Raw genomic sequence first — 16,792 nt, 5'->3', positions numbered from 1 at the left:
TAATTGCCCTGAAAACAGAGACTGGCCCTGGCCGGGCAGGTCAGTGGGTTAGAGCGTCCTCCCGATGTGCCAAGGTTGTGGGTTTGGTCCCCGGTCAGGGCACAGACAAAAGCAGCCAATGAGTGCATAAATGAGTGGAATAGCATATCAATGTTCTTCTCTCTTGCTCTAAAAATCAATCAATGGAAAAAATAAAAAAACCTTTTTCCTCTGTTTTGTAAAACCTCAGCCATTGCCACTTTGGCTCCACTTAGACCTCCGAAGTCTGAGGCAAGTAAACTCCTCCACCCACACTGCCTGCTAATCAGACAGCGATTTCCCGCAGTAGTCCATCAGCTCCATCGTTGGCGTGAAACGAGAGTTCACACAAATCAACACCGGAGTTAACAAGCACAGCACAACGTCCTCCTCGCCCTGGCAAAGCAGAGGGGCCAGCCAGCAGGCTGACTCGGGGTGCTGGGACGGTGAGGGGGCACCAGGTGACAGCCCTGTTCACAGAGGCAGCACTGGGGCCCCCTCGCCACACCCTCTCTCCACCAGCCTCCTGAACGATACCAGCGCATGAGATGAAAGAGCCAGGGCTGAAACACAAGAGCAAAACAGAAGAACCAGAAAAAGGAGGCGGTGGAGCGGAGCAACATCAGCTCACAGAGCTACGGGAACAGAGGAACCAAGGAAAGGACAGCGGCCCGTGAGCTCTGCAGGAGAAGCAGCCTGTCCCTTCAACAAGCCCGGGACTCAGAGAGCTGGGTACACGGCAGGGCCTGCGGCACAGAGGCCTGCCCTGGCGTGAGAGGCTTCGGGGACAGAGGTGGCGAACGGGACGGCAGGCCTGGCTGCGGCCCTGGTCCAACCAGCCCCCGGGGAAAACACCCACTTGACACCATCAAGGCAATACAGACTGCCTATCAGATAATGCCAGCAAAGTGCTGTGAACTCAGGTACAGCAGTTACACAGAAACATCCATATTTTTAGACATACACAATAAATATGTACGAGTGAGGTGACATGAAGTCTACAATGTACTTTAAAATACTTCAGTAACAAGAAGAGGGAAGAAATAAAAAAGACCAAAAAAGGTGAAGCAAATGTGTATCTGAGAGATGAATGTATGGAGGTTACTTATATTGTTCCTTCTGTTTATTTTGAAAGTTTTCACAGTGAAGGTCACTTTTTAGCTGAAAGCACCGAGCTCACCACATGCACACCAACAGAGTATACAATTCCACAGCCAAACAGAAGTCTTCACTCCTCCGAAATGCCGCAGGACCATCCTGCTGCGAGAGTTCAACATCTTCCGAGTAGTTCAAAGCTCAACACATTCCTACTGCGTTGTGTGCACATTCTGGAGATTCAGAGTGTACCTTAGCAAGGATCAGACAGTACTGAATTCTACTTCCCAATGATATTGCTACACAAAATAGCCCCCAAATAAAAAAATATACAGTTCCCTGAAGCTCACTAGTGGCAGGAAAGAAAGAAACTCTCCAAGCACCAAAAACAAGAACCACAGGCTAGCAGACAGAAAACAGCTTTAAAAGGCGACCTCTGGGGGCAGAGGCCTGGAGGGCCGCTGTGAGCAGGGGCAGGATGGGATCGAATTTCTCAATGAGAACGCTTCTCAGTGTGGTTTTGTGTTTCAGCCTTGTTAATGTACTGCCCATTCAAAAATAAGATGTAATTTTAAATAAAGTAATTTCAGTATACTTTTAATAATTTATTTATTTCAGAGATAGGAAGAGAGAGAGAGAGAGAAACATCGCTGTGTGGTTCCACTTAGTCACGCACCCACTGCTTGATTCTTCCGTGCGCCCTGACGGGGGGATTGGTTCTGCAGCCTCGGCGTTTCAGGACCAACTCTGCTCTAACCAACTGGGCCACCCGCAAGGGCTACACTTTTTATAATTTAAAGAAGTGCCTTTACTTTTCCATGAAGAACTGACCACTGTAACTTGAAAAAGAAGAAAATGAGCTGCTCTTTAAGATTTACCACCAAGCCAAGCTTTGGCAGTTTTTTGTCTTACTTCTAACGGGTTCTTTCTTTTCTTTAGGCAGACATTTAAGAAACCTAAAATAAATCTGAGATATTTAATATAATCCTAAAGAAAAAGGAAAAAAAGTCCCGGGTTAACTTCCGGAACAGCTCAAACCCAGGAAAGCCCCCTCTGGTTTGGTGCTTGTGAAACTGCATCCTCCAGTCTGTAGCTGAGAAGAGAGGAATTTAATTAACAAGGATTTAGGAATCTTCACTTTGTTCCACTCTTCTAATCTCACACCCAAACTATTTTCTCCTTCTTTTCTCCCCCATTACCTGTGCTTCTCAGAATACTTGTGTCCATCAAGATTACTGCAACTTCAAACCGAACTCAATCAGTTGCCTTTTAAACTATTTACAATAGATGGTTTAAACCCCCCAGTTCTGACAATCCCTTTTCAAGCACCTGTGTGTCCCTTTTCCTGGTTCTTTTACTGAGACAATAGCAAAGTAAGGAATCAGTATTGAGACCCTAATTAAGCAAAGTGAAGCCCCCAGGGGGCGTCAGGCTGGCTGCGTCACACTGCTCCCGGAAGGGCTACTGATCTACTCCAAGTACCAGGCCTGCCGGAAACCCCTGTCAACCAGGGAGCAGCACGAAGACCTCCAGATGGTCACTCTGCTTTCACCAAATCTGATCAATGAAAACCTCATTCACAGAATGTATCACTGGATTGCTTTTACTTAGTAAGAACTTCTAATCACTGGCTTAGACATAGGCTTGAATAAGGGCCACCGACCGCTGACCTCAAGAAGGAATGCACCTGCCAAAACGGACTCCTTGCAGTGAACGGGGCCCAAGTTCACAATCGGAGTGCGGAGCCCTTGCCTGCATGGGCGTCTCACGCACAGGGAACCATGGATGGCCGCACGCTGGCCGCACTGCCTTCCTACCGTGTGGGCCGACCTCCGTACAGGAGTCTGTGCACTGTATTTTAACCGATGGGCTAAGACCCACCTGCCGCACAGCTACAGCCTCATTTGCATCTTTACCAACCAGAGGGGCTCCATCACGACCAACTGGAACAGTACTACGTGGACCAGTCAAACCGAAAACTCGGATTCCTCATCTGCATAGAAGTGGATGGATCAGAGACCAGGGCAGGCCCTTTCTCTATATAAGCAAGCTCCCTCTTTTTCAGTGGTGGAGGTGCACAATTTTGAAGGCTGGGTGGCAAAACCACCTCCCGTGGTTACCTCACCCCGTGCTGGGGCCTCCTGCTGACGCTGGGTCAGCAGCAGCAGCAGGCTTTAGTCGGCACAACCAATATGTACTTACTGAGAGCCCTAAGTCTGTGTTCTGCATTTCGCTGCAAACAAACTTTGTTCTTAAGAGCTTTAAGACTTGGCTGAGAAAACACACCTATCAATGATCAAAGGGCCTGTAAGCGGAAGGCCAACTGTGCAGTGCACAGGCTGTGACCATGGCGGAAGCAGGCGCTCTCAGGCCAGCACAGCTCGCCACTGGGTCCGAAAGTACTTTCAACTCCTTAACCGTTAAGGAGTAGTTACATTTATATGGTCCTAAAATTACTGTGGCCCTTTGAAGGCAACCGTGAGGCTGACGTGGCCCTCGGTGAACATGAGTGTGACACCCCTGGTCTAGAAGAATGCCCGTAGACGGCCAAGTCCATATAATAACGCTACTTTAGTGCTAATAACGCAGACTCTGTTTCATTAACCCTGACCTACGGCACAGGGACTGCAACAAACCCCGTTTGGCAGACAGCCTTGCTAAGAGACGCGGAGAGGACAAGCGACTTCCCACAGGTCATGTGCAGCTCACTCACTGAGAGCGGAGCTTTGTGACGAACACTGCAAAGGCGGCAGGCGGTGTCCGCCACCCGAAAGGCTGACCTGGAGGAGACACAGGCTTGCACGTGGGCGACAGAGGGCGGAGGGTAGCTGTGTGGTTGATGGGCCGAGTGTGCAACAAACATTAACGTCCTCCTTCCTTCTCAGAGGACCTTACCTTTCTGCACGAAGCACGCCACTGTAGTAGGGGGGGTCCCATGGCATTAATTCCTACAAGGGAAAAACTCACTGTTACGAAAGCTACTGCCTATTCCACAATTTCCATCAATAGTTTAGCTAGCTTATAAAATGTAAACCTGTTTTTAAACGAGAAAAGTCCTATGATGCCCTAAGAATTCATGACTTGGCAGGAAATAGCAGCCTCTTTATTCTGGTTTCCTGTAATCAATGTGTAGAGAGGCCTAAGTGAGGCATAATCCTGGAATCTGGGGAAAAGGTAAACAAATGTCATCCTGAAATGTGAACTAATGAAAGCCAACATTAATAGACCAAATCAGCATGTTGACGTTGCTCCCACACTGTAGCCCGTGTACTAATCCACAGAACACACTGCAGGTAAGATCAGTGTGCTCAGGCTAAGATCAGGTTCTTTCTATACCTAAGCAAGAAGCTTAGGGTGGATCCTCAAAATGAAAGCAACCATTTACAATGTAACTAAAGCAGAATTAACTCTAATCTCCGCAAAGAAAATATGTCATAGAGAAATGCACTGCAGTAGTGATTTTTATGACAACTGTGAAGAGCACAGAAAGGGGAAAAGCCCGACACCTGAAGGATCACGTCCCCACACACCGCCCGCTGACAAGCAGAGGAGTAACAGACAGGGCGCGCAGTCAGCCCGCTCGGGCTCCAGTCTTGCCTCTGTAGCGGTTTTAAGGCTTGGGGAAGTGCCTTCTGCTCACCGGAGCTTTCCCGGTTGCCTCCGGGTGACCGGACCTCACCCAGGGGGCACCCTGTGCCTGCCTCCTGCCACTCTCCCCCCTTCACCACACTCTGGCCACAAAGGCCTCTGGGTGGCCCCTGCTCACAGGGGCCGCCTCCTGCCACAGGCGCCTGCACCTGCCGCTTCCCCCCTTAGAGCTCCCTCCTGCGCCGGCTCCGTGGTGGGCTCCTCACTTCTCCCAAGTCTCTGCGCAAGTTGGGGACCAGCACCCACAGAAAGCAACTGCAGCCTTTTCTCCAGTTTTCCCTGTAGGCGTCATCACCATAGGCCATGGCGTGTATGGATTTTCTCCGTGTTTCCTGTGTTTTTCTCCAGTTTTCCCTGTAGGCGTCATCACCATAGGCCATGGAATGTATGGATTTTCTCCGTGTTTCCTGTGTTTTCCTGCCCTAGACAGTGAGCTCTGTGAGGGCAGCAGGGGCCTTGGTGGCACTCTTCCCTGTTATGTCCCAGTGACACGCTGAGTGTGGCCTGAGCCCCTGCATGAGTTAACCGCACCCCCCAACAGGGCCGCTGAATGTGCTGAACTGTCCAACTGAACGCCTGGCACCAAGTAAGTGCTCCACACGACACGCGGGCACCAGGGTCCAGGATGGCTCTGAGGGGAGCCAGGTGAAGGTCTGGAAGACCAACCTGGCAGCCACTGTCGTCTGGGTGAGAAGAAGTAACGACGCCTTGGGCAGGGCTGTGGCATGTGCACACAGAGGAGGGGGCTGTGGCCTACTCAGGAAGGCAGAACCTGGGGACTTGACAGTGACTGTGGGGGTGGGGGTGAGGCACAGGCTGTGGGCCTCCAGACTCAGTGGGCCTGGCACAGGGCTCCGGAGTCGGCACTTGTGCCAAGTTCCCAGGGATGCCACCCCTTCTGGCCCAGAGGACATGCGCGGAGAGCCGCTGGCCCATGGCAAGCACAGGTTCTGGCTCATGGAACGGGGTGAACGCAGACTGGGGGAGGCTGCTGGCTGGAGAACCTGCAGCAGTGGCCACGCACAGCTGTCTGGGGAGGGTGGGCTCACATCACGTGAGCTCCGGACCGACTAGCTTCTGGCAACAAGTTTCACATTCCCTCTTCCTCCATTCCTCAGAGGCAGATCTGACCACGACCCAGTTTCCAAAGTCGGCTTGCCCACCAGGCCCACGCCGGCACGCCACTAGTCACTTTGCTGGGCACTTTGGCAGGGTCCACCCAGTCCGCAGTGGCAGCACCGGGAAGCTGGCTCACAGCCCCCACAGAGGAGGGGGTGCTGCAGGGTCCTCACACTGGGCGCCCCATCGCTCCCCGGTGCCCCACTCCCTGGGCCAGCATCCTGGCCACCAGGACGTGTTAGCCCAGGCTGTTAGGTCAGGCGATCACTTGATCTTGTGACAGGAAACAGCAAGTGTCTTCAAGGCAGGCGCATGTCGTCAGTCACCTGTGTGTCTGCTCCCACAGGCAGCACACACATGCCGACTGACATGTGTGCATCATGCCGACTGACAGCAGTGTGCCGCGGTTCCTGGGATATGTGTGTGCGAGTGCACACGTGCATCATGCCGACTGACAGCAGTGTGCCGCGGTTCCTGGGATATGTGTGTGTGCGCGCGCACGTGCATCATGCCGACTGACAGCAGTGTGCCGCGGTTCCTGGGATACGTGTGTGTGTGTGCGCACGTGCATCATGCCGACTGACAGCAGTGTGCCGCGGTTCCTGGGATATGTGTGTGCGTGTGCGCACGCACGTATATCATGCCGACTGACAGCAGTGCCGCGGTTCCTGGGATACGTGTGTGTGCGCGCGCACGTGCATCATGCCGACTGACAGCAGTGTGCCGCGGTTCCTGGGATATGTGTGTGCGTGTGCGCACGCACGTATATCATGCCGACTGACAGCAGTGTGCCGCGGTTCCTGGGATACGTGTGTGCGAGTGCGCACGTGCATCATGCCGACTGACAGCAGTGTGCCGCGGTTCCTGGGATATGTGTGTGCGTGTGCGCACGTGCATCATGCCGACTGACAGCAGTGTGCCGCGGTTCCTGGGATATGTGTGTGTGCGTGTGCGCACGTGCATCATGCCGACTGACAGCAGTGTGCCGCGGTTCCTGGGATATGTGTGTGCGTGTGCGCACGTGCATCATGCCGACTGACAGCAGTGTGCCGCGGTTCCTGGGATATGTGTGTGCGTGTGCGCACGCACGTACGTCATGCCGACTGACAACAGAACATGCAGGGGTTCCTGAAATATGTGTGCACGTGTGCACATGAGTTCCTGGGACTGTTGGACCCAGGCGACCAGATCAAATGCTATCGTGCCTTTATTGCTACAGTGAAGGACTGGACACAAAACCACAGACGTCTCCAGTTTGTCACCAGAAAGTCCCAGAGTCAAAAGACAATGACCTCAGCTGACTGTATTAATAAACATGCTCCAACGCAGTTACTTACCGAATTCTGAGGATTTAGTTTCATTTTCATCCTTCGCATCATCTCAAAATCTTTTACAGTTCTGTAAAACAGGTTTGTCATTAACTGTTACACAAAATTTGAGTAATCATGTTACAAAAAAGCAGGTGCTTATGTTACTTTCCAATGCTCATGATAAAATTAGAAGTAATTTGTAATGCAAATAGAAACCAGTATTAATCCCAAGATACATGTCTTGAAAGTACTAAAGCTGAGGAAAATTAGCAACGTAACAGAAACTTTGTAGAATACAAAGTATTACCATGTTTTTCGGACTATAAGACACACGTCCCCAAATTTGGGAGGAATAATGGTTGTTAATGCTGCTGTTGAGTTCTGTTTACATTTACATTGGTGAGACATTATGTTATTTATGTTATTAAATACCACATTTTGTGCTTCAAAATTTTTGCTTCAAAAATTTAAATTTGCTTCAAAAATTCCCCCCTATTTTCCTCCTCTAAAACCTGGATGCATCTTATGGTCTGAAAAATACGGTCATCTACAAATATTTAAATACTTACTTTTTGCTATATCTTAAAAAGGTAAAAATCTAGCACATTACTTCCTATAAAAGATTAACATAAATTATATTTAAGTACTACTCATAATTTTTATCCTACAGAAAAACACTAGCCACATATTCATCAAATGCATAATATTGGTGGAATATGGAATTCCCATTAGAATTAGCTATACTACATATAACTGTAAAAACCTGAGAATGTTTGCTCAAAAGGTAAACCACATACAAGTAGAGAAAAATGCTAACACTTCACCAACAAAGCAAAGCAGAGTAAATTCTCAAGTAACTAACACTTCCCCTTCACTGTATCAAAGCCATAGTTATGTGCTGGATTAAATGAGAAGTTTGGAATTTATAAATAAAATCCAAATTAGAAAGGATTAGAAAGGCATAAGTTTAGAAAATGGAAATTGAGCTAAAATTCAATATGGTGGTACGGTCAGAAAAGCAAACAAAATTTTAGCACTCTAAGAAATCAGAGAACTTGACCCTCTTTCTCTTTTGCTAAATTTATCGGGGTGACACTGGGTAATAAAATTATATAGGTTTCAAGTGCACGATTCTATCATACATCATCTGTATATTAGGGGTTTGCCATCCAAAGTCACATCTCCTTTTGTCACCAGGTATTTGCCCCCCTTTCCCCTTTACTTCCTCCTCCCACCCCCTTCCCTCTGGTCACCACCACACTGTTGTCTGTGTCTTTGAGTTTGTTTGTCTTGTTTGTTCATGTGTTTGCAGCTTTGTATCCCACAAGTGAGTGAAGTCCTATGGTCCCTGACTTTCTCCCCAATGGGATCCCCTCGGACAAACCATGACATGCCCCTTCCCAGACCTGAGGTGGGCGACTCTGTCAAAGCCCCGCCCCCAGCACAGCCTGCAGCGCAGGAGAGGGGCTGGGGAAGGACAGGGGTAGACACAGGCTGGGTATCTGGGCTGGGTGGGCAGGAATGTAACGCAGGGACTCCCTGTGGGGAGGTGGAGGCGGCGGACGCCCACACTTCCACCTGACGTCGCAGAGGGTGGAGATGTGCGTACTTGAAACACACACACACACGCGTGCGCGCGGGATCAAAACCCAGGTCTCGGACCACTTCTGTGCACCGCCGACATTTAGGCCAACAGGATAAAAACACCATTTTCTGAGCTTGTTATAAAATTGATGCTACAAACAAAAATACAGTTTCAAAAGCGCTGGGGGAATTTTTACACTGGCCGTCAGGGATGACCTCTTAAAAGACAGATAACAGAGGGGCTGGCCACCGCCTCCGCAGGCCACAGTGTGCTGGCCCAGGGCTGCGGGGCATCGCCAGCAGCCCACAGTGGGGAGACAGCAGCCCCTGTTCCGGGGCCAATGCCCTCCACGGGCCACGCCCTCATACTTGTGTGAGTACTGTCCTCAAAAGAAAAGCCCGGAAGACAAATGGTATCTATTCCAAAGAGTAGAATAAAAACTAACCTTTCCGAAAGTTTGTCAGATAGTTTCTCAAGGAATTCCATGACAGTCTCTAAAAATAAAATCCACAAGAAAATATCTTTAATTACATAAAAAATATATACCTGTAAAAGTATAATGTTATGATCGTTACTATATACTACAATGCACTCAAATTGATGATTTTTAAAGAGGAAGCAGCATTGCTAATGTATTCTAGGCAAGCAGTACATTGTTGGGAATCACTGAGCCTGGTTTAGGAGTTGTAACCATCCCCCATGGCTAAGGCTGAGTGAGCGACCTCCGGACTGTGAGCCACTAAGGAGACAAAGCTTGTCTCTGGCAGCAAACGCTGCTTCTGCTTCATCCCCGGCCCCCAGCGCCTGGTTGGTTAGTCAGAGATGGGTACAACCCCTCAGAGTGGGGCAACCTAAGCCAGACACGATCACTTGGGAGGCCCTCAAGGAAGGACTTGGGGGGCTGCAGCAAAGAGGGGGTGATGGACTCTCGCTCCCCGGCTATTCTGATATAGCCTGAGTCCCCATTTCCATCTGGGAGAAGCGCTTCCTGGCTCCAATCCACTTAAGCCTAAAATCCTAGGATGGGGGAGGCGGTGCAGCCCCTCTGCCAGCCAGAGCAGGTTCCAGGGTGATCGGGCATAAGAAAGAGTCCCTAAAAGGCCTGTGAAGCCTGCTTTGCTAAGAGTGTCTTCATTCATATGATAAGGGTCCGAGTAGGAAATGAGTATGTCACTCAAAGTTTTTGCAACCCCCTTACCTGACAGACACTGACTCAGATTAAGCCCTCAGATCTCTTTGAAATGTTATCTATTATTTGATCCTTGCTGCCTGACACTGATTGATGAGCTTTACCTATACTCCTGTGTGTTCTGAACCTAATAAAAGCTGTTGAAGAGGCTCTTGGTCTTTCTCCTGTGAGAGATTGACCACCCCTCCTCCCCAAGTAGATGTCTTGGTAGTTTCACTTTCATCCGTGGTGGATAGAGGGACTTGTGGGCAAAGCTGTCCTCACAGTAAATATTTCTAGATAACAATAATCTATTTATCAGAAAAACAATTCAACAACACAGTAATAATCCAAAGCCTTAGGTTATATCTCAAAATGAAGAGTTAATGGGAGAATAAAAGAGAAAACTTTAAATTTCAAAGTGTTTCTATCCATTCATATGTATAAGAAAAAGAAGTTACTTGGACATGCCCAACTTTTTCTGAGTTTTAAAGAGATAGCAAGACTGGTTTGTGGATCAAATGCAGCGCAATTCAGATTCCCAAAACCAGTCCAACAAGAGGGGACACCTGGCCACCCCGGCACCTGAAGCAGGAGCACTGCGGCAGGAAGCAGCAACACACGGCGGGGGAGTGGCCGCGCCGCAACGGGGGACTCGGGCACTGGCCTGGGTGAAAAGCGGGTCGCCAGACAGACTGCTGACAAAGAAGCGGTGGCCTTAACCCACAGAATGGATAAGATGGCCTCAACAGACAGTTATAGAATATTTCACAGAAAAGGCATTTTTTTTCAGGAGGACATAGAACATTTTCCAGGGTAGACCATGTCAGGCCACAAAACAAGTCTCAGTAAATTTTGAAAGACTGAAATTATATCAAGTGTCTTCTCCAGTCTCAATGATATGAAACAGGAAATTAAGCACTAAAAGAGAACTGGAAAAAATACAAAACATGGAGGCTAAATAATACACTACTCAAGAATCAATGGCTTAATGAAGAATTTAGGGAGAAATTAAAAAAACTATCTGCAGCACATAAAAAAGGAAACACAATAACCAAAAATCTTGGGCCACAGGAAGAGCAGCTCTAAGAGGAAAATTCACAGGGACACAGGCCTACCACAAGAAATAAGAAAAGCCTCAAATAAACAATCTAAACCTACACCTAAAGGGCCTAGAAAAAGAAAAACAAAGCCCAAAGTAAGTAGAAATAGACTAATAAAACATAAATAAAAAGATCAAGCCCTGGCTGGTGTAGCTCAGTGGATTGAGCATGGGCCTGCGAACCAGACGATTGCGGTTCGAATCCCAGTCAGGGCACATGCCTGGGTTGCAGACCAGTTCCCAGCAGGGGACACACGATACATTGTGTGTCCTCGACAGAGGCAACCATACATTGATATTTCTCTCCCTCTCTCCTTCCCTTCCCGTCTAAAGATAAATAAATAAAATATTTTTAAAAAATCAACAAAACTAAGAACCAGTTCTTTAAAAAGGTAATAATAATAATAATAATAATAATAAACACATGACCTTTTAGCCAGAGAGAGGTACAAATAAAATCAGAAATGAAAGAGGAGTGATGACGACTGACAGACAAATGCAAAAATTCTTAATAAAACATCAGCAACCCAGTTTTCAGCAGCACACTAAAAAGGTCACACACCAGAGTCAAGTGGGATTTATTTTGGGCATACAGGGATGGTTCAATACCTATCAATGTGATACACCACATAAACAAAAAATTATAAGATTATTTCAACAGGTGTATAAAAGGTATCGCTAAAAATCCAACATCCAGCCCTGGCCAGTGTGGCTCCGTGGACTCAGCACTGTGAACCAAAGGGTTACCAGTCGCCTCCCAGTCAGAGCACATGCCTGGGTTGCAGGCCAGGTCCCCAGTAAGGGAGCATGTGAGAGGCAACCACACAGGGAAAAAAGAATTCAACATCCATTTATGACAAAAGGTCTCAACAAAGCTAGTATAGAAAAAGACACACCTCAACATAGTAACAGCCAAAACTGACAAACCCACAGCTGACATCATATTCAACAGTGAAAACTGAAAGCTTTGTCTCTGGGGTCGGGAACCAGACAAGGATGCCTGCTCTCACCACTCTTATTCAACATAGTATTAGAAGTGCTAGCCACAGCAATCAGACAAGAAAAATAAAAGGTATCCAAATTGGAAAGAAGTAAAATTGTCACTATTTGAGGAGGACATTATATTATACATAAAACCCCTAAAGATTCCACCCCCCCAAAAAACTATCAGAACTAATAAGTCAGCAAAGTTGCCAAACAGAAAATTAGTAGTCACAAATCTGTTGTTTCTCTACACACACAATAAACTATCACAAAGAAAAAGTTTTAAAATCCCATCTGCAGCTGCAAAAAGAATACCTAGGAATAAATTTACCTGTGAAAGGAAAAGAACTCTAGACTACAGACTAGGACATTGATGAAAAGGACTGAAGAAGACATGACAAATAAAAGGACACGCCATGCTCACAGACTGGGAGTATTAGTGCCACTGAAATGTCTCTTCTATTCAAAGCAGTCTACAGATTCAGTGCAATTCCTATCAAAATACCTGTGGCATTTTTTCACAAAAATAGAACAATTATTCCTCAAATTTATATGGAATCACAAAAGACCTTGAATAGACAAACAAATCTTGAGAAAGAAGAACTAAGTTAGAGATGTAATGCATCCTGATTTCAAACTGTACTAAAAAGCTATAGTAATCAAAACAGTATGATGCTGGCAAAAAAACCAGACATGTAGATCAGTGGAACAGAACAGGGAGCCCAGAAGTAAAAATGCACTTATATATGGTCAGTTAATCAATGACAAGGAAGACAAGGAGATACAATGAGGTAAAGACACTCTCTTCAACAGGTATGCTGGGAAAACTGGCCAGGTACAAGTAAAAAAACCAAACATAGACCACTTTCTTACACCATATACAAAAACAAACCCAAATTGGGTTAAAGAATTAAATGTAAGACTGAAACCATAAACCTGCTAGGAGGAAACACAGGCGGTGAGCTCTCGGGGATCAGTCTCAGCAACAGCTGGTTGGAAGCGTCTCCTCGGGCAAAGGCAACGACAGCAGAAACGAACAAATGGGACCACGTCAAACCAACAGGCTTTTGCAAAGCAAACCATCAACGAGATGAAAGAAGGTATTTACAGATAATGTATTCAATAAGGGGTTAATATCTGAAATACATAAAGAACTCACACACTCAACATAAAAACAAAATCCAATCAAAAAGTGGGCAGAGGATCCTACTAGACATTTCTCCAAAGAAGACATAGGGAGAGCACACAAATACACGAGAAGATGCTCCACGTCACTAATCAGGGAAACGAAGATCAAAACCACGGTGAGCTGCCACCTCACCCGTCAGAATGGCCACGCTCACAAAAAGACAAGCCACAAGCGCCGGTGTGAGGAAAAGGCAGCCCTCGCTCCCCGCGGCGGGGCTGTAAACCGGGGCAGCCACGCTGGAAAGGGAAAACAGCAGGGGTGTTCCCGAAAAAATTCAAACTGTCACTACCATGTGACCCAGCAATTCCACTTCTGGGTATAGACATCTCTAAAGAAGACAAGAGCAATAACTCAGAAACTCATATGCAGCCCTGTGTCCACAGCAGCACAGTTTACCAGAGCCAAGATACAAACCTGGTGCCCACGGACAGATGAAGGGGAAGGGCAAACAGTTGTGGCACATACAACAATGGGACGAAGCTCCGCTACAGAAAGAAAGAATGCGATGTTGCCACCTGAGACAGCATGAGCCCAGAGGGGAGTGCGCCAGCTGAAATACGTTGTACAGAGAACGGCCAGTACTGTGTGATGTCACTGATGCGTAGAATCTCAAAACAAACAGAAGCAAACTCACAGACAGAGAACGAGCTGATGGGTGCCAGAGGGGGCAGGGGCGGCGGGCTGAGCCCAGAAGGGGTAAGAGAATGAAGAAGCACACACTGCCAGTTGCCCAGCGAGCAGCACAGGGAACAGGTCAGTAATGTCACAGTAACTAGGCATGGTGACAGACGGTTACTGGACTTGTCGCAGTGATCACTTTGTAAGGTACACAACTGTTCAATCACTACGCTGTACACGTGAAAGTAATGTAATATGGGATGTCAACTATAACTAAAAATAAACTCAAAAATAATTTTTTAGGCTAGAATTTGGGTTCCATAAAAACTGCATTTTGTCCTTAGAGTTGGATAAGCAGGCCTACCTGGGTTTTTCGCTATTGTCCCTTGCAGAGCTCTCTGTGAATACGTGGAATACCCGACTAGCCGAGCCAGCTGGTCTCTGTGGCTGAGCAATTCTTCCAAACATCTCAACTGACCAGCATTGGGGTAAAGAAAAATTTTGTAAGCAGCTTCTCGCACCTGTATTGAAAGAGCAGACGATAAAAGATGTCAATACCGTAATACAAAGTCCTGCGCAATAATAATACAGGCTAACTTTCACCGCTTTATTCTTCAGGTGATCGTTGCTATAAAAATAATGGTTTGCACAAGGTGAATAAAACTTTGAGACTCATGAGCCAGTGTGAGATGCAAGAACATGCTGGACAGAAGTCCTCTGTTACGGGGTGTGGTCAGACACAGTGTCCCCAAAGCACGTGCCACAAAGCACCTTCAACCAGGTGAAGTGAAGGCCAATGTGTACTAAGAATCTAGAATGTCAGTAATGCTGTTACTTATCATACTTTAAAAATGAGTTCTTCGTAACACACGATTAAACCACTTTCATCATTCAAAGCACTTATGGAATTAATAATCCCAAAGTTAAGTTTCTAGGGCTCAGCAGCAGTGACGGGGTCGGACCGTGTCACCATGGAATCTGGGGCTAATGCAGTAGCAGCAGACAGATGGGACCCGCCCTGTGAAGAGAACGAGCGCACGTACCAAGTCGTCTGGTGCTTCTGCATGCAGGCCGTCGACCACGACGTGCTCCCCAGCAGGAACAAAGCTCTGCTGAACGTGCTCCGGTAAGAGACGCTTCTCTATCCTGGCGGGCAGGTTGGCTCCCACGAGAAACGTACTGCTCAAGTCCAGGATCCGAACGTGCAGGTCCACTGCCTTTCTGCGCTGTACGTGGGGGGCAGCGAAAGTAACTTTGTGGCATTTAAAGTAGTATTTCACAACTAATTTAATAGATAATCTGTAAAGATGGCAAACCCACATTAATATCTGAATTGTGATTTAATGATACCAAATGTGCTAAGTAATAAAATGAATACTGAATGTATTAATGCCCTAAGTAGATAACGTACTATAACACATCAACTCTGTTTCTGAGAGACACTTAATCTCCAGAGAAGAGCACTATCCCCAGGGCTGTACAGGGTTCCCATGCTCTCAGACTCACACGACTTCTGGAGTTCTACTTTATGTCCAGGTCAGGTAACTGGTCTTTGAAATTACCAACACTAGGAAGTACAGAATCTTCCCTTAGCCCCACCCAAGACCTCTTAGTTAAGAGAACTAGTTGAATCCAGTTAATACAATGCTTAAAAGTACTTTTAGATGAAAAGATTAAGTACTTGAAAGGCAGGTGAGAAAACACACTCAGTCTTTGAAGATTAGACTAAAAGGTGGGGGAAGAACCTCCAGCGGGGGGGCACCTTTAAAAGCTTGGACTTGCACAGAACTAGGATGTTCTCAGCGAGGGCGGTGAGAACCTGACTGGCGCCCCAAGGCCAGGGCCACACTGCACGGGCCGTGCCAGGCCCCGCCTGGCCCTCACTGTCCAGGCCTTGGGGCGCCGTGATGACGAAGGGCTGGTGCTGGCACACCTGTGAGAGTTTTCTGTGTTGCAGTCACACCTCTAGGACACAGCCCCCTGAAAAGCCGAGTATCAGTAAAGGGTAAAGCGGATGTCCCGGGTGAGACATACACTGCAGGGGAGGTGTGCTGGGGGCCGCGGGGTGCTCCTGGGAAACCGGACGGGTGTCAGGTGAAAGCACAGGCGAGTCTTTCTGGGACCAGCGTGTTCACAGTTCCAAGCAGAACCTAAAGTCTACTGTGATTTTAACAAATGATTAAGCAGCACTATTTTAAAAATAAATACACAAAGTGCAGATGTGCACTGAGAAGATGCTAAAAATTAAGTATGTATTAATAACCCCCAAATTTTTAATATGGAAATTTTAAACTTCATGAGAAAACAATTTTTCAGATTTCCCACACATCTTTTGTCCACTTTGTTTCTTACACGACCAATTAGCACCACCTAGTGGTAATAAGCAGAATAATAGAAACGATCAAAGAAAAATTCCAGGGCTGTACCAAAAATTTTCCCTAAAGCTGTTATCATGAAAATAAAAAATGACAAAATTAATTATTCAAAAGTACTTGTCATCTGTTGAAATTCCTGAAAAGTAGAAACTGGGTTTACTTCCCAACTTCACCAACAACAGGCTAGGCATTCACCATCCCAAGATAATTAAATGTGCAGTTCTCTGAACTCTAAGATGCCTATTACATTATTGTTATTTATTATACAATTGCTAGTAAATGTATAGTTCCTTAATTTTAAACTTGTAAATTATATTCCATGAGAACTTTCAAATTAAATTTTTAAAAAACCCAGAAAGAATGTATGCCTTTACAATTTGTAGTTTGTTGGGTTTATTTCAAGGTCCTTCTTTTAAAAAGTGTGACAGGCCTGTCCTCTGTCCGTGGAGCACCTTTGAGAGCAGGCCCAGAAGGTACAAGAGGGAAACTCAGCAGGTCGACCTGACTTGCCTCTTCACGTCCGTGGGGTCTCAGGGAGTTGCTTTCTGGGAAGGGCAGCTATTCTTGTAAAAACACACAAT

General features: G+C 47.0%; 1 protein-coding gene across 1 annotated transcript in view; it reads right to left on the bottom strand.

Moving 5' to 3' along the window:
* The window catches only part of MIPEP (mitochondrial intermediate peptidase), a 94,098-nt gene that overhangs the window by 61,565 nt on the left and 15,741 nt on the right, over nucleotides 1–16,792 (bottom strand). The window contains exons 6-10 of the mRNA XM_037057632.1: nucleotides 14,880–15,062; nucleotides 14,201–14,357; nucleotides 9,221–9,269; nucleotides 7,218–7,278; nucleotides 4,009–4,061 (exon numbers count right to left, since the gene is read on the bottom strand). Coding sequence (XP_036913527.1) covers nucleotides 4,009–4,061; nucleotides 7,218–7,278; nucleotides 9,221–9,269; nucleotides 14,201–14,357; nucleotides 14,880–15,062 — 503 coding nt within the window. The remainder of the gene's footprint in view (nucleotides 1–4,008; nucleotides 4,062–7,217; nucleotides 7,279–9,220; nucleotides 9,270–14,200; nucleotides 14,358–14,879; nucleotides 15,063–16,792) is intronic.

The sequence above is a fragment of the Sturnira hondurensis genome, unplaced genomic scaffold (assembly GCF_014824575.4).
Source record: "Sturnira hondurensis isolate 20B ecotype Veracruz unplaced genomic scaffold, ASM1482457v3 Scaffold0009719, whole genome shotgun sequence".
In the NCBI taxonomy this organism is placed as follows: domain Eukaryota; kingdom Metazoa; phylum Chordata; class Mammalia; order Chiroptera; family Phyllostomidae; genus Sturnira; species Sturnira hondurensis.
The sequence above is the reverse complement of the archived record's forward strand: the minus strand, read 5'-3'. Positions and strand labels throughout refer to the sequence as shown.